Source organism: Leptosomus discolor, chromosome 14 (assembly GCF_034619465.1).
Source record: "Leptosomus discolor isolate bLepDis1 chromosome 14, bLepDis1.hap2, whole genome shotgun sequence".
Classification (NCBI taxonomy): domain Eukaryota; kingdom Metazoa; phylum Chordata; class Aves; order Leptosomiformes; family Leptosomidae; genus Leptosomus; species Leptosomus discolor.
The window spans coordinates 179,194-196,118 of NC_141404.1; the positions used below are offsets into that span (position 1 = coordinate 179,194).

Sequence of the window (16,925 nt, forward strand, 5' to 3'; positions counted from 1 at the left end):
TATCAGCCTAATGCTTGTGTTGTTTTATGTTAAGGTGGTCACACCAGTATGTTGATCCCATTATGCAGAGTAAGCAATTGGTCTCTAGCCAGTCAGAATTCTGTAAGCTGTTTAAGGAACTGATCAAAGTTGAATAGCTGCAATTACCACTCAGGGCCCAAAGAAAGGCAGCATTCATGTCAGGGGTGGGGGCAGGGGAAAGAAATGAAGTCAACATCTAAACAAAAGGTAAGTGCAGCATCACAGGCCTTAAAAACAGGACTTGCACTGAATGGTGTTTGGAGCCATTTAAATGGCAGTCATTTAATCATTTTAATGAAGATAAATGAAACAAAGCCCTTTATATAAACAGTTTATTTACTCTAAACAGCAACACAGACAGAACGCCATATAAACACAAAGGAAGTGATGCAGAATAAGGATGCTGGCTGACTTTGGATTTCAGAGGCTCTTAAGCAGTAACAACCTAGTTTCTTTTCTGAAAGATAGAAAACAAATTCAGGGAGGGAAGGGGGTGGAGGGCATGATTTTTTTTTCCATACAGCCAGCTAGGGGCTAAATATAGTTCTAACATTTTAAAGCATGCCTGCATCAGATAGCAAAGTAACTAGAGATACTAGTGAATTTATAGAAGTATAAAAGTTTATAATTTTACAGCAGTTGAAATACTGACATCAATATTAAAATAAAAGCAAGTTTTACATAACAATCAAAAATACAAAAGACTGAAGGAAGAGACCCTGTATGAAAAAACTGGGGGCAATTCAGCAAATTTAGAACTGTATACAAGTGGCGAATATGGAAAATGGCACACATACAACCCCCTCCCCTAAGTGGATATTAATTGTACATAGCAACATTAGATTTTGCAAAAGTTTTGTAAACAAGTTCTTGCCAAACCAATCCCTTCCTTTTAAGATGCTGCATGACAGATACTTATGATGGTGCAAACTTCTTGGCTTGTGCTCGAACCCTCTTTTCATATTCCACTCTGTTTTGGCTGAATAGAAGAGAGAGAAAGGGTAATTACAGCTTGAGAAATCAGAGGCCATATTATAGTGTTACTGTTCTCTCCAACATGAAACTAAGTCATTGCTGAAGACTAAAACTGTTAAGATAGGAATTCACTGAACAATACAATATACTAAAGGCTTTTCTGGATCATCACTCTGATGGTTTCCTTGGAGGGAACTAAGGTACTGTTTAACTAGTTACTTCCCAAACTTCATCTATTGTCACTTGACTGTACTATCTGACTTCATCCCATACCAGTCTCTATACAGGTTTGCGCCTGCTCCATCTCAAGGCCAGCTGTACCTTACATGCAAGCATTCTTATTTCTCTGAACAGAGAAGTCTTCCCCTCACTGTGTTAATACCTCATGTCATTAACAATAAATTCCAGTATCCTAACAGCACAAAGTGGTTGATGAAAGCAGCTCACTAATAGCGGATGGATTTTACAGTATCATCTTTATTGCTTTGGGGAGAGAGGAGATGTGCTCTTTAAGAAACCTGAAAGTGGTAACAGTATGGTAGTTTCAGCCTTCATCTCTGCAGACCCGATTCACGGCATTAGGGTTATCCTAACTTTCAGTTGGAAAAAAGCTAGCTCAACATTTTGAAAAACACTATAGTTCACCAAGTCTAACAAACTTGCTACGGATGGATTAAACAAGCAAGTACTACTTCAGGGAACTATGACCAGTCATTAAGCACCAGACTCAACACATAAAAGTGCATGTTCTTTGCCTTCTGTTCTTGGGCCAACGAGGGATGGCAGTAGCTTAGTAGAGCATCCATTTACATTCAACACTGTATTTTGTATTAGCTGTCAGAAGTGTCAGTAAAGAGCTAAACAAAAATTTGTTACCATTACTCTTGTGCCAAAGGTAGTTTACAGTGACTAGATTTTGCAGACAGCTTTGCAGTAAACTTAACTTACTTTCAGCTATGAAGACTTGCTGCAGTAAAAAAAAAAAAAAAGGCAGCAAATTGTATCCTCAGAAGCTGACAGTTTGGGGGGAAACAAGAAATGAAGCCGATTTTGGTCACAATCAATGAACAATTACCAGCAAACAGACTGAAAATACTCTAGTTTCTTCTCATAAACCAACTTACGAGCTTTATTCTACAATGTTTCTTTAAGTTCTATTGCATTGCCAAGTGAGAACACAACCTAGCTGTCATATCCCATGCCTTCAGAATCCACATGGAAGAATGCCTGCCACAGTAGACTCTGCATGCCTACAGCAGAGCGGAGGAAGCAGGTTAGCACATTAGGGGTGCTAAAGTTACAGATCAACAGTACCAAAGCAACCCTGAGAATGAGAACAAGTATTCTTATTTTGAATAGAACAAAGTTTATTCTTCAAGTTTAACAACCTGACTAAAAGAAATCTGTTTAAACAACACTGCATCTTCCCCAGTATTTATCAATTAGGCCAAACTGGATACATACACAATCCTGCCCTGTTGAGCGGCTTCTACCAGTTACTCATTAACCAGTAAGAGACACACACTCAGACTGCAGAAATACAGTAACCCATCTGAAATACTGTGCATGTCCAAAAGACACGACGAGGATAAATGGGAGAGTACATGTATTTAAGTAACAAAAAAATGTGTAATAGTTTATTCTCAATAGATTTTTTTTTCCCCCAGAAGCCCTTAAGATAAAGCAGAAGCAAGACTAGCAAAGACTGGTTTTGTACCTACAGGCATGTCAGAGGTGATAAATAAACGACACTGACTATACATGTACAAAATTATTATTCCTGCCCCATATTTCCTCAGAGCGGCTTTAAAAAAAAAAGAAAGAAATGGGGGGAAAGAGAGGCCTGCCTCATGATTACTGGCTCCCAAAGGTGTTGCCTACAACTGTGGCCACCTAAATGTCCTCCATATGCACTCAGTCCCACTAAGTCTTCAGCAGATAATTAAAAAAAGAACACTGAGTGAAGCCTTTATTTAAATCCAAGATGCACTACCCATCCCTATGTTTCCTTTTCGCTAGGATCCTGTAACAGATATTTTTGACATAACTTGCATGTGAAGCCTCACAAAATGCCATTTTTCAAACTTGGCACTCTCTCGGATACTTGCTCTTCTGCCCAGAACGGTAGTTCCACAGCTCCATCTTGGTCAGTAGTTCAGTAGCTGTCAGTGCCAAAAGCATTTGTTTAAAGTGTTTTGCACCCCTAAAGGTTACAGATCAGCCATCCATTTTTAATGGTGAGAAAATTTAAAAAATTAAAAAAGACTAAAAAAATAAAAAGCACTTTTTAGCTCACAAATTATCACCTTTCCTAACCAAGGCCAACTCCATTCTGTTAAGGCTACGAGCTTTCTGTACTTTTTAACTCATTCTTTTAGAAGATCTGGTTCTCACAAAATGCCACATATGCTACAGTGATCGTAGAAGCTCTCCTTTACCCTTCAGGCACAAGCGCTTACAGGAACCCACTACTGGACAGAAGTTAAGTTACTCCTGTACTGATGAGCAGGGCTTCCCACCCAATTCAGCCTCCTCTATCATGGGTCTCATGAAATCACTATGCCTCATCACTACTACTCAGTTAGCCTTTAGGGGAAAGGATTCGATGTTGGGCTAGAACCAGTACAAGAATCATGGTCTAACTGAAGGAGTCTTCACACTAGTGCTGTTGAGATGCTACTAAAAGCTCCACTAGCCTATTGACTGTGAAGCTACTGTTTTGTTCAAGTTCAGCACAAGCTAGTCATCTCACAGGATACAGCCACGAAGGCAAGAAAAATCCCCGATCATTCCTAAAAACATTTGCATGTTACACTAAGTAACAGACAGCTGTAGGCAATACAACAGCTTTCAAGCTGATACACAAAGATACTTACCAGTAAATTGTGTAAGCCTCTGCTTGAGCTGGATCTTGAATATTTGGTTCATTTAGAAGTTCCTGTATTCCTAACAAGATCTGTGGAAGAAGAAATAGAAGTAACACAGGCATGGATATTACTAAGAGACATTCAATTAAAAAAACCTGTTAGATACCAACTGTAGAAACACAGTGAACATCTTGCATTCACATCAGATAAGCAAGCAAAGCAAGTAAAAGGGCTAAAAATAGGTCTAAGTACAACGAATGACCTGTTTAATTGTGATTGCTGGCCTCCAGTCCTTATCCTCCTCTAAGATGGAGAGACACACTGTGCCTGAAGGATACACGTTTGGGTGGAATAATGGTGGTTCAAATTTACCTGATGAAGAAAAGAGAATTACATGCAGTGCTAAGACTAAGATCAGAGAATTGGTTTAGATCAGTGGAAAGAAACCAAAACTGTCCAAAGACACTCCCACACCACACACCCCCCTCAAAAAAAGACCACACAGATTTCTGGAGCTATTAATACTGGTTTTCTTCTTTGCTCAGCCTGCACCTAAAGCAGGAACTCCCATCACATCTGTGGTATCAATCCAAGCAACATAACACTATCACTGTGACCAGTAATCTTTTGGTTTAGGAATGGAAACTGACTGAACAGTTTGTAGAAGCTTTGTGATAAAGAACTTTTTAAACCAATCCTGTCTTTACAGCCTCACATACTGCTATACAAAGGAAAGATACTGCCCTTCACTCATCTCTTCACTCCTCACTTCAAAATACTGAAAGTTCTATACATGAAGACTAAGTTTCTAGAGTGTTTTTCAGTTTCACTTTTTCTTTATGTAATCAAGATGCACTGAACAAGAGGAACCAAGTTTAAGTTGCAAGACTAACTGAAGGAGTAGGCTTGTGCAGCTCTCCTCCTGTCACTCAATGTATATTCTGACATTTCTTTAATCTTTACAGGACTTAAATGCAATATCCACCATCTTAATTAATGTAATGAACTCTCGTTTAGCAATACATGTTAGTGCAGTTTTCTAATCCACCTGACATTGAACTAAGTCTTGCTTATGAGCTGCTCCATGAAGTTCACTAGGAACTAAAAAGCTGCACTTTCTTACCAGTCACACGTACACCTTATTTTACGGCACGACAGTTCATTTAATACTTGCAGGATGTGCTAGCTGGCATTTCTCAAGATATTAATGTTAAATATTTTCCAGTTAAAGGGTATGTTTCCCCTTGTGTCACATGTATTTAAGTGGTAACAAACAAAAGGAGTAGCCAAGACAACCACTACAGCTGGAACACTAAAATGAAATGAGAAACAAAGCACTGTCAAAAGAGACATTTATAATCACTGTCATTAATTTGAGACTGTAGCCAATTCAAGAATCAAGAAACTAGGCAAGGCAATAGACGTTTTCAGAATTCCAAAGAAGCTAAGTTTGAGATGGGATAAGGAAAATTCAAAAACTTAACAAGGAAACTAGGTATCTGAAGAGATCCATGGTACACAGTATCAGAAAAATAATAGATCCACATTTTAGAGCAAGTCCATGAAGGGGTTAAAGCTGATGGAACTTTTTTTTATTATTATTTTTTCTAAGTTCTTGCCTTCTGAGCTCTTGGCTTAGACCAACTTAACAGCAAGAACATGCAAAGGGTTTTGTCTAACCATGCCTACCTATTAGTTTCCGAAGAGTGCTAATCAAGTAGTGAATAGTTCAAGTTGTGCTTCTGTCATACTTTCGAGGAATTCCACACAGCAGTCCCCCTGCCCTCCCAATTTTGTTTTATTGAGCACTTATTCCATCACAACTTTCTAAACGGTAAGTGGTGGGCGGGTAAAAAAAGAAACTTTCCTTTAAAAAAAATCTCCAAGAAAGTAATCATCATTCATAGAACCTCATGGACTAGTTTAACACTGTTCTAACAAACCCATGTTTTTTCAGTCATTTTACTTACATTTTGGGGGTGAAGAAGGGTAGTCATCCTTGAAAAGCATCCGTAGTTTAAATAAGCCTCCTTCCCATGGTGTCTATAAAAAGTTAAGGTAGAGTTTAGATTACAGCAAGGGAAAGTCAAACTTGCAGAAAAACGTTTATCAAGAATACAGTTTCTCATGCAAAGCACAAGACATCCTTCTGCTACAGAGCAGAAAACAGCTGTCCTACACTGTAGTGTGCTGTCTAGACTGAGACAAGTTATGCTACTTATATAAGCAGTTGAAGAAAGAAACCCCTGCTTTCCCACTTCGTTACAGCTAGTAAGTGTTGCCGAGTGATAAATAGTCAGGATCATCACCAATAATTCCATTTACAACTAAAATTTTTATAGTACACAGAAGAACAGAATACTTCTAAAGTTTTACATGATACACCTGCAATGAGGAAGGGAACATTATACCCCCACTTAAAATAAGTCTGAGAGGATCAGATATGGGTACACCCCTTAAGCACATGGATGTAAATGACTTATTCTTGGTCCCACAAGAATGTGGCTAAGAAAATCACAAACAAACAAAAAACTTGGACAGCACAGTAGTACTGCTACAGTTAATATGAGGTTCACTAGTTTAAACTAATCCTGTCTGCGTTTGGTAGCAAGCAGTCTCAGAAATTCCATCTTTGTGTGTAACAGAAATTCTAAGCAGCTTTTTATCCCGCCATAAATTGGGAAGAGCACCGATAAGAGCAGTTCCCATGCTACAGAGGAGACCAAATAAGAGAGCACTACTCAAAAGGGTCATATAAACACAGAAGAACATCTAGCAAAGGACAAAAACCCTGTCTCAAATATACACTTCCTTGTCATCTTACTTGGAAATAAGGAAAAAAGCCCATCTTCTAACAAACTGATTTCTGGTAAGAAGTGTAGAAATACAGAAAAGTTTATTACATATGTGAAATTCAAACCACTTCTCTGTAACTTGCCCTTGCTACGGAAATACTGCAATGAAAGTAAGCGTTGGGTTCATTCTTCAAAAACTGCAGAAAAGATGGTCTCGTATCTTATCAGCGTAAATGATCAAATCTTATCCTCAGAGACAGACAAGTATGTCTGAAGACCACCTTAGGGGGAAATCCCTAATCCTCTCCTACCTGATTTAGGTGATTTTTAGCAGAAGAAAAAAAGAAAAAAGAAAGAAAGAAAAAAAAATAACCAAAACCCAACAAAAACCACCAAAAAACCCCCCCACCCCAAAAAAGAAAAAGCACTCCATTGTCAATGGTATGTATTGTACAAATTTTCAAGGTAGAATAGGAAAAAAACATGCTACAGAATACCAAGATAACTGTGTTTTAAAAAGCACATGAGTTTGATTATATTCGCTACAGTGTATTTAAAGAACTTGTTCTGAACAGCTGTAGAAATACCTGTTCTCCACACCTTCTCAGAGGAGACAAACTTCTCCATTTTTAGAATAGAGGAGCCTTTTGATAGAATAAACTTTTCCTATTCTGTTTGCTTCCAGTCATAGGTGAAGACAAATAGCTTTTAATAACTTCAATTAGAACACCAGAACAGTCAACAAGAAGTTTTTAGTTTCCCTGATAGAGCAGCATACCTTACAGATGAAAGAGAGCAGACACTCAAAAGCTTTACTAAGTTTTTTTTCATCAGCGTGAAAGCAGCAGCATCAAGGTGGTACTGCATTACCGGACTGGCTGCAGATGCCCGAGTCAAATTCTAGGAGATGGCATTTTTACTTAAGTAACCCCCCTGATTTTTCAAAAATAAATCTCTACCAGGAATCAGATGAGCATAACTTAACTTTTCCTGGTGTGATGCATTTTCTAGGAGGAAAGAAGTTAGCTGTAAGGGTCTTGTTCATTTCATTTTGTGGTTCGCAAAACTTTAATAGCAGTAGCATGAAGATTTTACGTATTTAAAGGTGACATCTTGATAAGGTACCTAACTGACTATTATGAGGGATCATCTCGTTTTGGCAGAACACACGGGGAAGAGTTTTTCCTTACACTGTTGAATTATTTTGAGGTGGTTCTTTAAGAACTGGCTTGAGCTGTGCAGACAAAGTACTGAGCTAAGTTATAACCGCAACAACAATGCCATGTTCAGGATTAAGCTGAGGCAGTGGCACAAAATCTGCAGGTTCTGCCTATATGCTTACTCTTCTCAGAATCTAAGAAATGAGATCTTCAGGAGACTAAGCAAGTTGGTAAGAGACAGAACAGGGAAGGCAACAAAAGACCCAAATACTAAAGACCCAAAATAATCAAAACCAGCAAGTAATTAATAGTATTATCTCAGAATAAACAACTGCACCCAATGAATTCAAGAATACTCAAAATAATTCAAATAATTTCTCTAATAGAAACAAGATTCTGTTCAGAACGCTATGTTATAACGGCAGTGTACAAAATCAAAGTTTCAATGATTATTTCCACTTGGGAGTTTGCATCTGTCCTATCCCCCAGAATCAGATCAAGCTGATAAAAATAAACAACTTTGTCTCTACAGACTTTTTCTTTTCCCCTGTTATTTTAAGGAAAGGAACACAGAAGCACAAGTGAAATCGGATAAAAAGAAAAAAAAAAAACGTTAAAGAGTTCTAGTTCTTCCTTCCCCAACACAAAAAGAGAAAAATCCATAAAATGGAAGGCAATGAGATTCCATGTTGGTAACACAGAACTATTTTCTATGAAAACCAAAAAGTTAAAACCAGTGCTACAGCACTTCTCTAGGACTGACGGGTCTCGCTGTTTTGTGGACAAAAAAGGTATCGGCAGTTAACCAGCAGAGGCAACACTTTGGTAATATTAATCTCCAAGCTTTAGGGCTTAAACCAGCACTTAGCAAGAACAGAAGTCACAACAACCCTGGCACGAAGCAGGAGACAATCTCAAGTTTGGTCAATGCAGGATTCTTATGCACTCCTCTGAAAACTTTTATTCTTAAGGTGGTCAGCACCAACAGCTGAACAGGCTCATGGTGTATTTTGTCCAGTATCATTCTTAGCCCACTCCACCTGGATTCTAAAGTAGCCCCAGGATCCCAGCATTTCTGTTGAACTACACGCAAGTCACACTCTCAGTTGTCAGTATAATGCGTGAGCAGGCTTATGTTACTTTTCACTAGAACTGAGATGATGTTAGGACAACAGTAAGTCTTACCCCTTTCTTCCCTGGAATAGCACACTCCCAGTTCATGAGATTCATTGTGCCATCTGGATTTTTTGTAGGTACTGCTACAAATCCCTGAATTAAGGCAAAAAGCCAAATGGTGAGAATTTCAGAAGATGTACTTAGAACACATCATGACATACTTTATCTTTACACAGAGTTATTTATTTTTGCACTACGTAGTTATAAGAAGGTTTTTTATTCAAAAAATTAATTAAAAAAAAAAAATCACATCAGGTTAAAAAAAACCCCAAAACATCAGAACACCAAAATAACTGCGGTCAGAAATTCGAGAGTTCTCATACTTACAAATGGATGATCTTTTCTCCAGGCTTTTCTCTCCTGTGCAAGTCTGCTAAGAGCTATGCCAGACATATTCAGAGTCCCTCTAAAACAAAAATATTAATTTTTAGCATAGACTTTTACTTACAGTGTAAGCAACACATTACATTACCCGTCTATAAGCCCTGCTCACTCAGGAACTATTTTGGCCTCTGATTTTCACTGCTATAGCTAAGGCACACACTTTTGCACACCCTGCAGAAGTTAACATCAGGAATAACATCCGATTTCCCCATGTCAACATCTTCTTCGTTACTGGACTTGACCGACAAAAGACTACCCAAATCTTGTGTTTTACATTTGAACTATATCTTAGAAATTACTTTGACAATACTTTGACAGTAGCTTGACAACAGAAAAACTAGCAGTAGTGGGAAAATTGTTCAGACTTCCTACTTGTGTGACTGATAAACACGTTATTTATCTTCTTACTACACCTCAGAAGTTATGGCTTTCTTCTGTAGGCAAACACCTGCACTGCTCCTGCTTCTGGCAAACGGGAGAATAAAATGTTATTTTTAGACTGCAAAGTCCTGTTGAAAGCCAGTATTATACACAAAAGCAACACAGGCACAGAACTACAAAATCACCTCAGTTTTGCAGTGATACCACTATACAACTACTAGACAGCAGCAGGAAGAGACAGCAATACAGAACTGAGCTAAGGAAGAGCCAGTGGCCCACTCATTCCACAAGGCAGGTTTTCAGTTCCAGTATAAACTGAACGATCCTTCTGCACCTTCACTGCCCTAAGAACAGCCAAGCATGGTGACAGAGACTGCAGAAGAAACATGCAGAGCACAGGTCACTACTGCATCTGATGCAAGTACAGTTCTAGACACGATGACTGCAATAGAGTGGTGCTTTCAAATTCAGGGGAGGATTCTCCAATCACCCAGAACAGTAGTCAAAGCAATAGTTTATTTTCCGTTGTCAAATTGTATCTAAACTCAGGGTTTCATTAGCCACATGGTCAAAACAAACTCCAATGAAGGTTTTCAGTCCTCCTCCCTACTGCACCTCTACCCATTTTAAGAAGGAGCTGATATTTGACAGTTGGAGAAGTCAGGCCAGTTTATTCTCAACTCCACAGGTAGCTAACAAGCCTTTATGACAGCAAGGAAAGCAGAATTCTTCCACTAAACAACGCCACAGAACCAGTTACAGGAGTATTACCACTCTATTAAAACATTGGTTAAGAATTAGGCAAAATTCATATTCTATTAATATGCAGATTACTTAAGAGTGCTGCAGTCTACTACCATAACCATATGAACTGTAACTCACAAAGATCCTCACTTCAAAAATCTCACATGTTCATGCTATGCCCTTTAGCATGATATTCATGCTGAAAAGATTTACCAGGCACTGACCTGTTCCATGTAAGATATGTAGCTATATTCACCTGCTATACCTTTTAAAGGCTAGAAGACAGCATGCTTCCAATTTAAGTATTTACACATCATCAGAAGTGGCTTAGCAGTGCAGACACCTTCACTAGAAGTCTTTAAAGGCATCAGATTAAGAGTCTTATGCAGTTCCTAGAGCAGCTGGTATTTCGAATCCCTCCTCCTAGCTTTTTTCCAAAGTCACTTTTGCATGGATGGCCACAACTCATAATTTCAACCTCAAACTAGCAACTAAATTCATGTCAGGTAAAGCTTTTTGAAAGGGACCATTAACACTCAGTAACAAGCACACACACACACAAATCCTATATTCAGTCCAATATTCCCCTAGTACTCCCAACATGTGCATCTGTATCTTGGTTACGTCAGAAGATTTGCAGGACTTAGTCAACACAAACTGGACATATCACTTCAGATTTTAGTCTGTTCACATGCAGGAGATGGGGTGCCACTGGAAATATACCAACAGAACAAAAAGGCTTTCCCTTAACCAAGTTACACAGGGAGTAATTTTAAATATTTTGTGAGCCCATACCCTTGCATCAGATGTGAACGAACTACTGAATACAAGGCAGAATTTGTGCTGTTAGTACCTGGTGGTCCACTGTAATAATACTAACCTTCCCATAATAATTTGAGAAAATTATTTGTGCTTATACATGGTTCAAATATTCTGAGATAGCTTACTATTTCAGCTACCTTTTCTGACAAGAAACATCCTACGGGATGCTTTCAAACACACAAATTGTACTTCCTGTGGCTAGCAGCCAATTAATTACATGCACCTCAAGGGAAACGCCAGCTTCTCAGAGGGCATATAAACAACGTATGTCCTACAGAACATTGCCAATCAAGTAACTTTTCAACAGGAAATACCCACAAGTCTTCAGGCTCTGTATCCTGCCTGCTTTTGCAACTGGTTATACACTACACTGTGCCCTAGTAAATTAAAGATTTTCTTAAGTTCTTTTCAAATCTTGAGGCATTTGACTTAGTTAAGCAGTGACAGACCACATCCAAAGTTTCAGTGTATACGAGAGACACAGGCTTCATGTATCCACCTCCACAGGCTTCAGTTACCCTGATAAGGGCAGACAAGCACCTAAAACCTCATCACAAACTCCAACCAAGTAGAGACTAGAGACAAGGACAACTGAAACCCAATTCAAAAATTAAGATCCCATTAGGTAAGCATCCCCTCAAAAGCAGACCAATCTATGAACAAATTGCCAATATATACTCTCTAGCAGCTCTTCAGTAAAATAATTTAAGTTAGTTTTGCTGGAGCTTGAGATAGGGCAAACAGAGATCGATTACCTCGGTATATATTTTGTTCTCAGAAATTATGGAGTAGCAGGAAGGAGTGAGATACTAAGTGGGTGTTAAACCTGAAGATATGATATTCTCACTGCTACTTTTATCTTCTTCAATAATTCATGTGCCTGGTTTGTGTGTTTGGCTTTTGGGTTTTATTTTTTTCCTCCTCTCTCACCTTTGGAACAGTAGTTTGCTCAAATATCTGTATGTTAAGTTTAGCTCTTGTAAGCTTTTGAAATACCCCAACAAATGCAAGATATTTCTATAACCTCAAATAGTTAAAATTAAAAAAAAAAAAAAAACAAATATAACACACACCACCAAAACCAACCAACCAAAAAAACCCCCAAACAGCCCAGTTCTTAGGGTTCTGATTTTTTGTTTTTTTAACATCACATCTAATTTCTTTTCTTCACCTGAGAAAAATTCTTCATGTGAGAACTGCTAATAAACAGAACTGAAGTCTCAGCATATTTATGCACTACATCATTGGAAAGAACACAAACTTCTGCAGCAGAGGAAGTTTATCAACCCTACCTTGCAGGGGCCGCACAAGCCTAAGAGACCAGTCTTCACATTTTGTTTGGTTTCAACCCCCCCCAAGCACACCTCGGCATTAAGAAGTAGCAACGTCCTTTTTACTGATATCAACTCATTAGAAAGTTAAAAGCAACTTCCAAATTTACTCAGTAGCTTGCCTCTGCTGCTGTTATGACTATTTTGGAAAAAAAGGACAAAACGCCACCAACACACTCTTCATAGGCGCAAGGTTTTGCGTTCCATTACAGATCATGTGACCACCCATACCCTCTGACCGATGGGAGGAGGGAACCTACTTGCAAACACAAAAAGTAAATCTTGCAAAGAAACATCCCCATGCCACAGGAACAGCAATCACACTCACAATCCTGACCCACGGCAAGTCTCTAAATACATCAACAACGTGCTCTTTAAGTCTCAAGAACTTTCGATAGCTCTTATTAATTCCAAACGCCAAGAAAAATAAAATCGTTAAGATTGCTAGCCTCACATTTTTACTCTGCGGGTTAAACACTAACACAGGAAGAAATTACCCATTGGAGTAGCTTGCCCCAAAACTATGCAAACTTTTACTTTTCAGAAGGGTGAAGAAAGCCAAGGGCTGAGGTTTAATCAAACCACGGTAACTCTGGACTGGAACAGAAAGTCTCGTCCTGCCTGCGGCACGAAAAAGGTGGAAGAGGCGGTACTAGCCGAACGGCTACCAGAGTCGCACGGCGAACAACAAAAGGAGCCGCGCGGCAATAGCTGCTGGTGCCCGCCCGGCCAAGTAACTTCGCCCGGGGCAGCCGTGGCGGGGCCGAGCTCTGCCCGCCTCCGCCGAAGGCCGCTGGTGGCGCGGGCCCCGCAAAGGGGCCGGGGCCAGCGTCCGAGGCCTGCCCAGGGCACCCCGGCGCCCGCCCGCTGGCTCCCGGGCAAGGACTCGTCGGGGCGGGGACCGCTTCGCGTAGGCCCGGTGGTACCCGGACCTCCTCGGCGAGCTCGGCCCGCGGCGGCCGAGGCCTCCGGGGGCGGGCCGCGGCAGACGCAGAGCCCGCCTCAGGGGGGCAACGACGCGCTGGCGGGCCCAACCGTGCGGCCGCGGCAGGACCCACCAGCCCCGCATGCCCCGCAGCTGCCCGTCCCTTCGCGCCACATGCGGCGAGCGCCAGCCCAGGCCGCCCCCTCCCCAGGGTCCGGCGCTGCCTGCGCACCGCGTCGGGCCCCGCCGTCCTGGGCCCCTCGCCCGGCCAGGCCTCACCGTGATCGGCCGCAGCACCCGCGCGTGTCCCGGATTGAAGCGGCAGCGAGTGACCCGGATGTTCCCGACTCGGCTCCCCCCCTTTGTCTCTGGGCCGGAGTTTCCCTCCCTCTTTCCTCCGTGCGGAGCGCGGCAGCGCGGCGTGTCCCTCAGCCCGACCCGTCCGTGCCGCTGCGCCGGCGCGGTACGACCTTGCGTGCGATCCGTCCGCTATGCTTTACGCATCCTCGAGACGCAGGACCCAGAGGTAACCAGAGCAATGCCCGAGCACACAGCACAGGAAGGAATCCCGGCAGGGCTCTCCCAGGCCCGATCCCTTCCGCGGGCCCCTCCGCTCCCACAAGACCCCGTCGAGAAACTGAGTGAATTTTTACCTCGGGCGCTGAGAACCGCCTGCGCCCTAGAAAGGTCCGGTCCCGCAAAGGGCGCTAGCGCGGGTCTCGCAGGCCGCGCCCGCCCCGGGACGCGCTCGAGCCCGGCCGAACACCACCCACTGTGCCCAGCCGGGCCTCCGATTGGAGGGTGGGGGCTCTGCCCCTGGCGGGGCTTTCGCAGGTGATGGGCAGGCGGAAGAGCCTGTCAGAGGGGGCGGGGCTGGACCAAGGGACAGAGGGGCGCGCCGTGCGACGGGCCTGCGCGGCCGCCGTCGCGTGGCTCCGCGGGCGGCCGGAAGAGAGGCCGCAGCCGCTGCTGCTGCCGCTGCCGCTGCCGCTGCTCGTGCGGAGCGACCGGGCCGTCGGTGGGAGCCTCTCCCCGCGCCCGTGGAGCGCTGGAAAGCGCAGAGCCTCGCCGTGACTTCCTCTGGTGCAGTCTGTGGTTCTCTTTGCCCAAATCTGCTTTTGTTTTACCTGTTTTTTAAGAGGCAGCATGCTTTATGCTCGCCGTTTGTTTTTTTTTTCCCGTGTTTTTTTTTGGGGGGTTGAGGGTGTTTGGTTTCTAAGAATGCGTTTTTAGTGGCGTATAGGGTATGAATCACATTCTGTTCTTGTCTTTGAGTAATTTTTCTAATTTTAATCAAACAAGAAATTTCAGTCCTGAAACCTCTGCTTAGCTATCCATGCCTGGCAGTGGTCTGCGTCTGTTAATGTTTCTTGAACTGTGTTCTATGTAGCGTTAAAGTTCAAAATGGTTTCTTTTCTTGGGAACTCTAGAGTTAACTGTTTCAATAAATAATCACTTAGGTTTGAATCTGCCCTAATCAAAATACGTGCTGAAGTCAGGGACCTTCTTGCCCAACATCCCACCTTGTGAGCAGGTCTCTGCAAGAGCCATTCATCTGAGGCACATTAAAATGCCTGCTGGAGAAATTCTGTTTCTTCATAACCCCTGGCAACAGGATTCAGTTACAACTGGCACCTAAAGCTGGCAGAATGAACCAAGGCATTGCTGGACATTTTTGTTTATACTTTGTTCTGTTTGGCTTCTAAAATTCCCACTTAAATTTTTGTTAGGTTTTTTTTGCTTTATCACTTCAAACATGGTGTACACAATATGGCGCTTTAAACCGTCTTTGAGAAAACGCAAGGCTGTTGCACAGGGTAAAGCAATAACCTAAGATTCATGTCCATAATGGATGGGGCAAGATGCTTTCAGTTCAAACTGCAGAAAGACAAATGGAGGTGAGGTATTAAAAAAATCCTTCTACTGGCAAGGATACTACAACACGAGGCTGCCTAATGGGGAGAGCATGGGTATGGAATCTTCAACGCTTGGGGCTTTAAAGGTACGTCAGACAACACACGTTTTAATTGTAGCTGCTCTTGCTTTTAACCAAGGGGCTGAGCTGAGTGGTCTGTCATAGCTCTTTTCAGGGTTTTTTTTTCTCCCCTGAACAATTCATATTCTCGTTTGGTTTTGACTCCTGCAGAAAGGATGGAGAAGATGAGCGATCTTTCTGGGTTTTGCCTCTCAAGGCTGGTCTCAAGAAAACCATTGAGCTGTCAAAGCACTGAGTATTGCCCGACATACCAAGATTTTTGTTTTAAATCTCAAAAGTGTGTCAAGTAGCTAATGTTTTTAAGAGGTCTCATTGCCAACAGAGATGGAAAAGGAGGAACTGCTTCCAAAGCTTCCACAGGCATTTGCAACAGCTACACGTCATCAAAGAAACCTCTCATTCCAGGATGGGTCTCAGTTTGTGCTTGGAATTGCACATCTACGAGGTGTGCAGAAAGAGCTGAAAGTGATTTTTCAGTTTTGGATTCACCTCTACTGGTGAAGGCTGGCCTTAGGCTTGAATTCCTCCCATGCAGGTGGGCAGTTTCAACATCTTCCTTATTTCAGGGAGAAATACGAAAAGTGACATATCACAGAAGTGTTTAAGAATGCAAAACAACGACTGCACCTTCATATAAACAATCCGAATCCTTGGACCGCTTGCCCTGTTCTCATCGAGTCCTCATTTAGCTTCTCTCCATAAATGAGTTATTTAACAGCACTTATGCTCTCTTGGAATGAACGGTTCCTGTTCATGTTTGTGCTTTAGCCAATCACATAACAAGGATGTAAAAGAGGAGACCTGCCTTCCTGTGGGCCCTTGCTCCTGCTCGGCCTTCTCTTTTCCTAATGCATGGATACCTATGGCAGCATCTGCCTTAATTTCTTTATTCCTTTTAACTAGTAAGTGCTGGAGAAGAGATGGAGGACAGTTAGGACAGCTGTGTGTACAGAAGACATCCTGACAGTCACAAATGACTTGGGGAAAGAGGGGAGTTTCAAAGATCTTAATGAAAACACCAGTTGCAGGCTGATTCACTGTGCAGTCACTGGATGCCATCTCAGTAGCACGTTACTTGTCGAAAACCTATTTGGAATGTCTGTTGGTGTCTTTGCATTAATCTGGAGAAAGACTTTCAGCAGGGCTGTTACAGTGCAATAGTGGCTGTGCCAAACCAGACTAAAGATGACTCTAGCTAAGAAATCTTTTGCTAGTATAGCAAATGCCCACAGTAGAACCAGGACAAACATGTACTCCCCTGTAGACCTTTCCCAGCTATTCCAGTGACATTACCAAAAGCAGTGATTTTTAGGGGAAACTGTTAACACACCACTCACAGAATTTATCT

The 16,925-nt window shown here is 42.0% G+C and overlaps 1 protein-coding gene across 2 annotated transcripts; it reads right to left on the bottom strand.

The window, feature by feature from the left end:
• Positions 1 to 336: 336 nt before the first annotated feature.
• UBE2I (ubiquitin conjugating enzyme E2 I) lies at positions 337 to 14,310 on the bottom strand. 2 transcript variants are annotated; one of them, XM_086472813.1, is made up of 7 exons: positions 14,235 to 14,310; positions 9,322 to 9,400; positions 9,004 to 9,087; positions 5,834 to 5,906; positions 4,126 to 4,235; positions 3,873 to 3,952; positions 337 to 1,000 (listed from the first exon to the last, which is right to left on the bottom strand). In XM_086472813.1, exons 2-7 carry the CDS (start codon positions 9,385 to 9,387, stop codon positions 937 to 939), a joined length of 477 nt encoding a protein of 158 aa, XP_086328939.1. In that variant the 5' UTR covers positions 9,388 to 9,400; positions 14,235 to 14,310; the 3' UTR covers positions 337 to 936. The 2 variants fall into 2 exon arrangements, with proteins under 2 accessions (XP_086328939.1, XP_086328940.1); XM_086472814.1 differs by lacking the exon at positions 14,235 to 14,310 and adding an exon at positions 13,861 to 14,007.
• Positions 14,311 to 16,925: the final 2,615 nt, after the last annotated feature.

What these genes read in the sequence shown, in the direction of transcription:
- UBE2I (XM_086472813.1), bottom strand. Translation starts at nt 9,387, where the DNA reads ATGTCTGGCATAGCTCTTAGCAGACTTGCACAGGAGAGAAAAGCCTGG. An exon ending in GGAGAAAAGATCATCCATTT is followed by an intron (nt 9,088 to 9,321) that starts GTAAGTATGAGA and finishes GCCTTAATTCAG; the next exon opens with GGATTTGTAGCAGTACCTAC. An exon ending in CCCTTCTTCACCCCCAAAAT is followed by an intron (nt 4,236 to 5,833) that starts GTAAGTAAAATG and finishes TTTCTTCATCAG; the next exon opens with GTAAATTTGAACCACCATTA.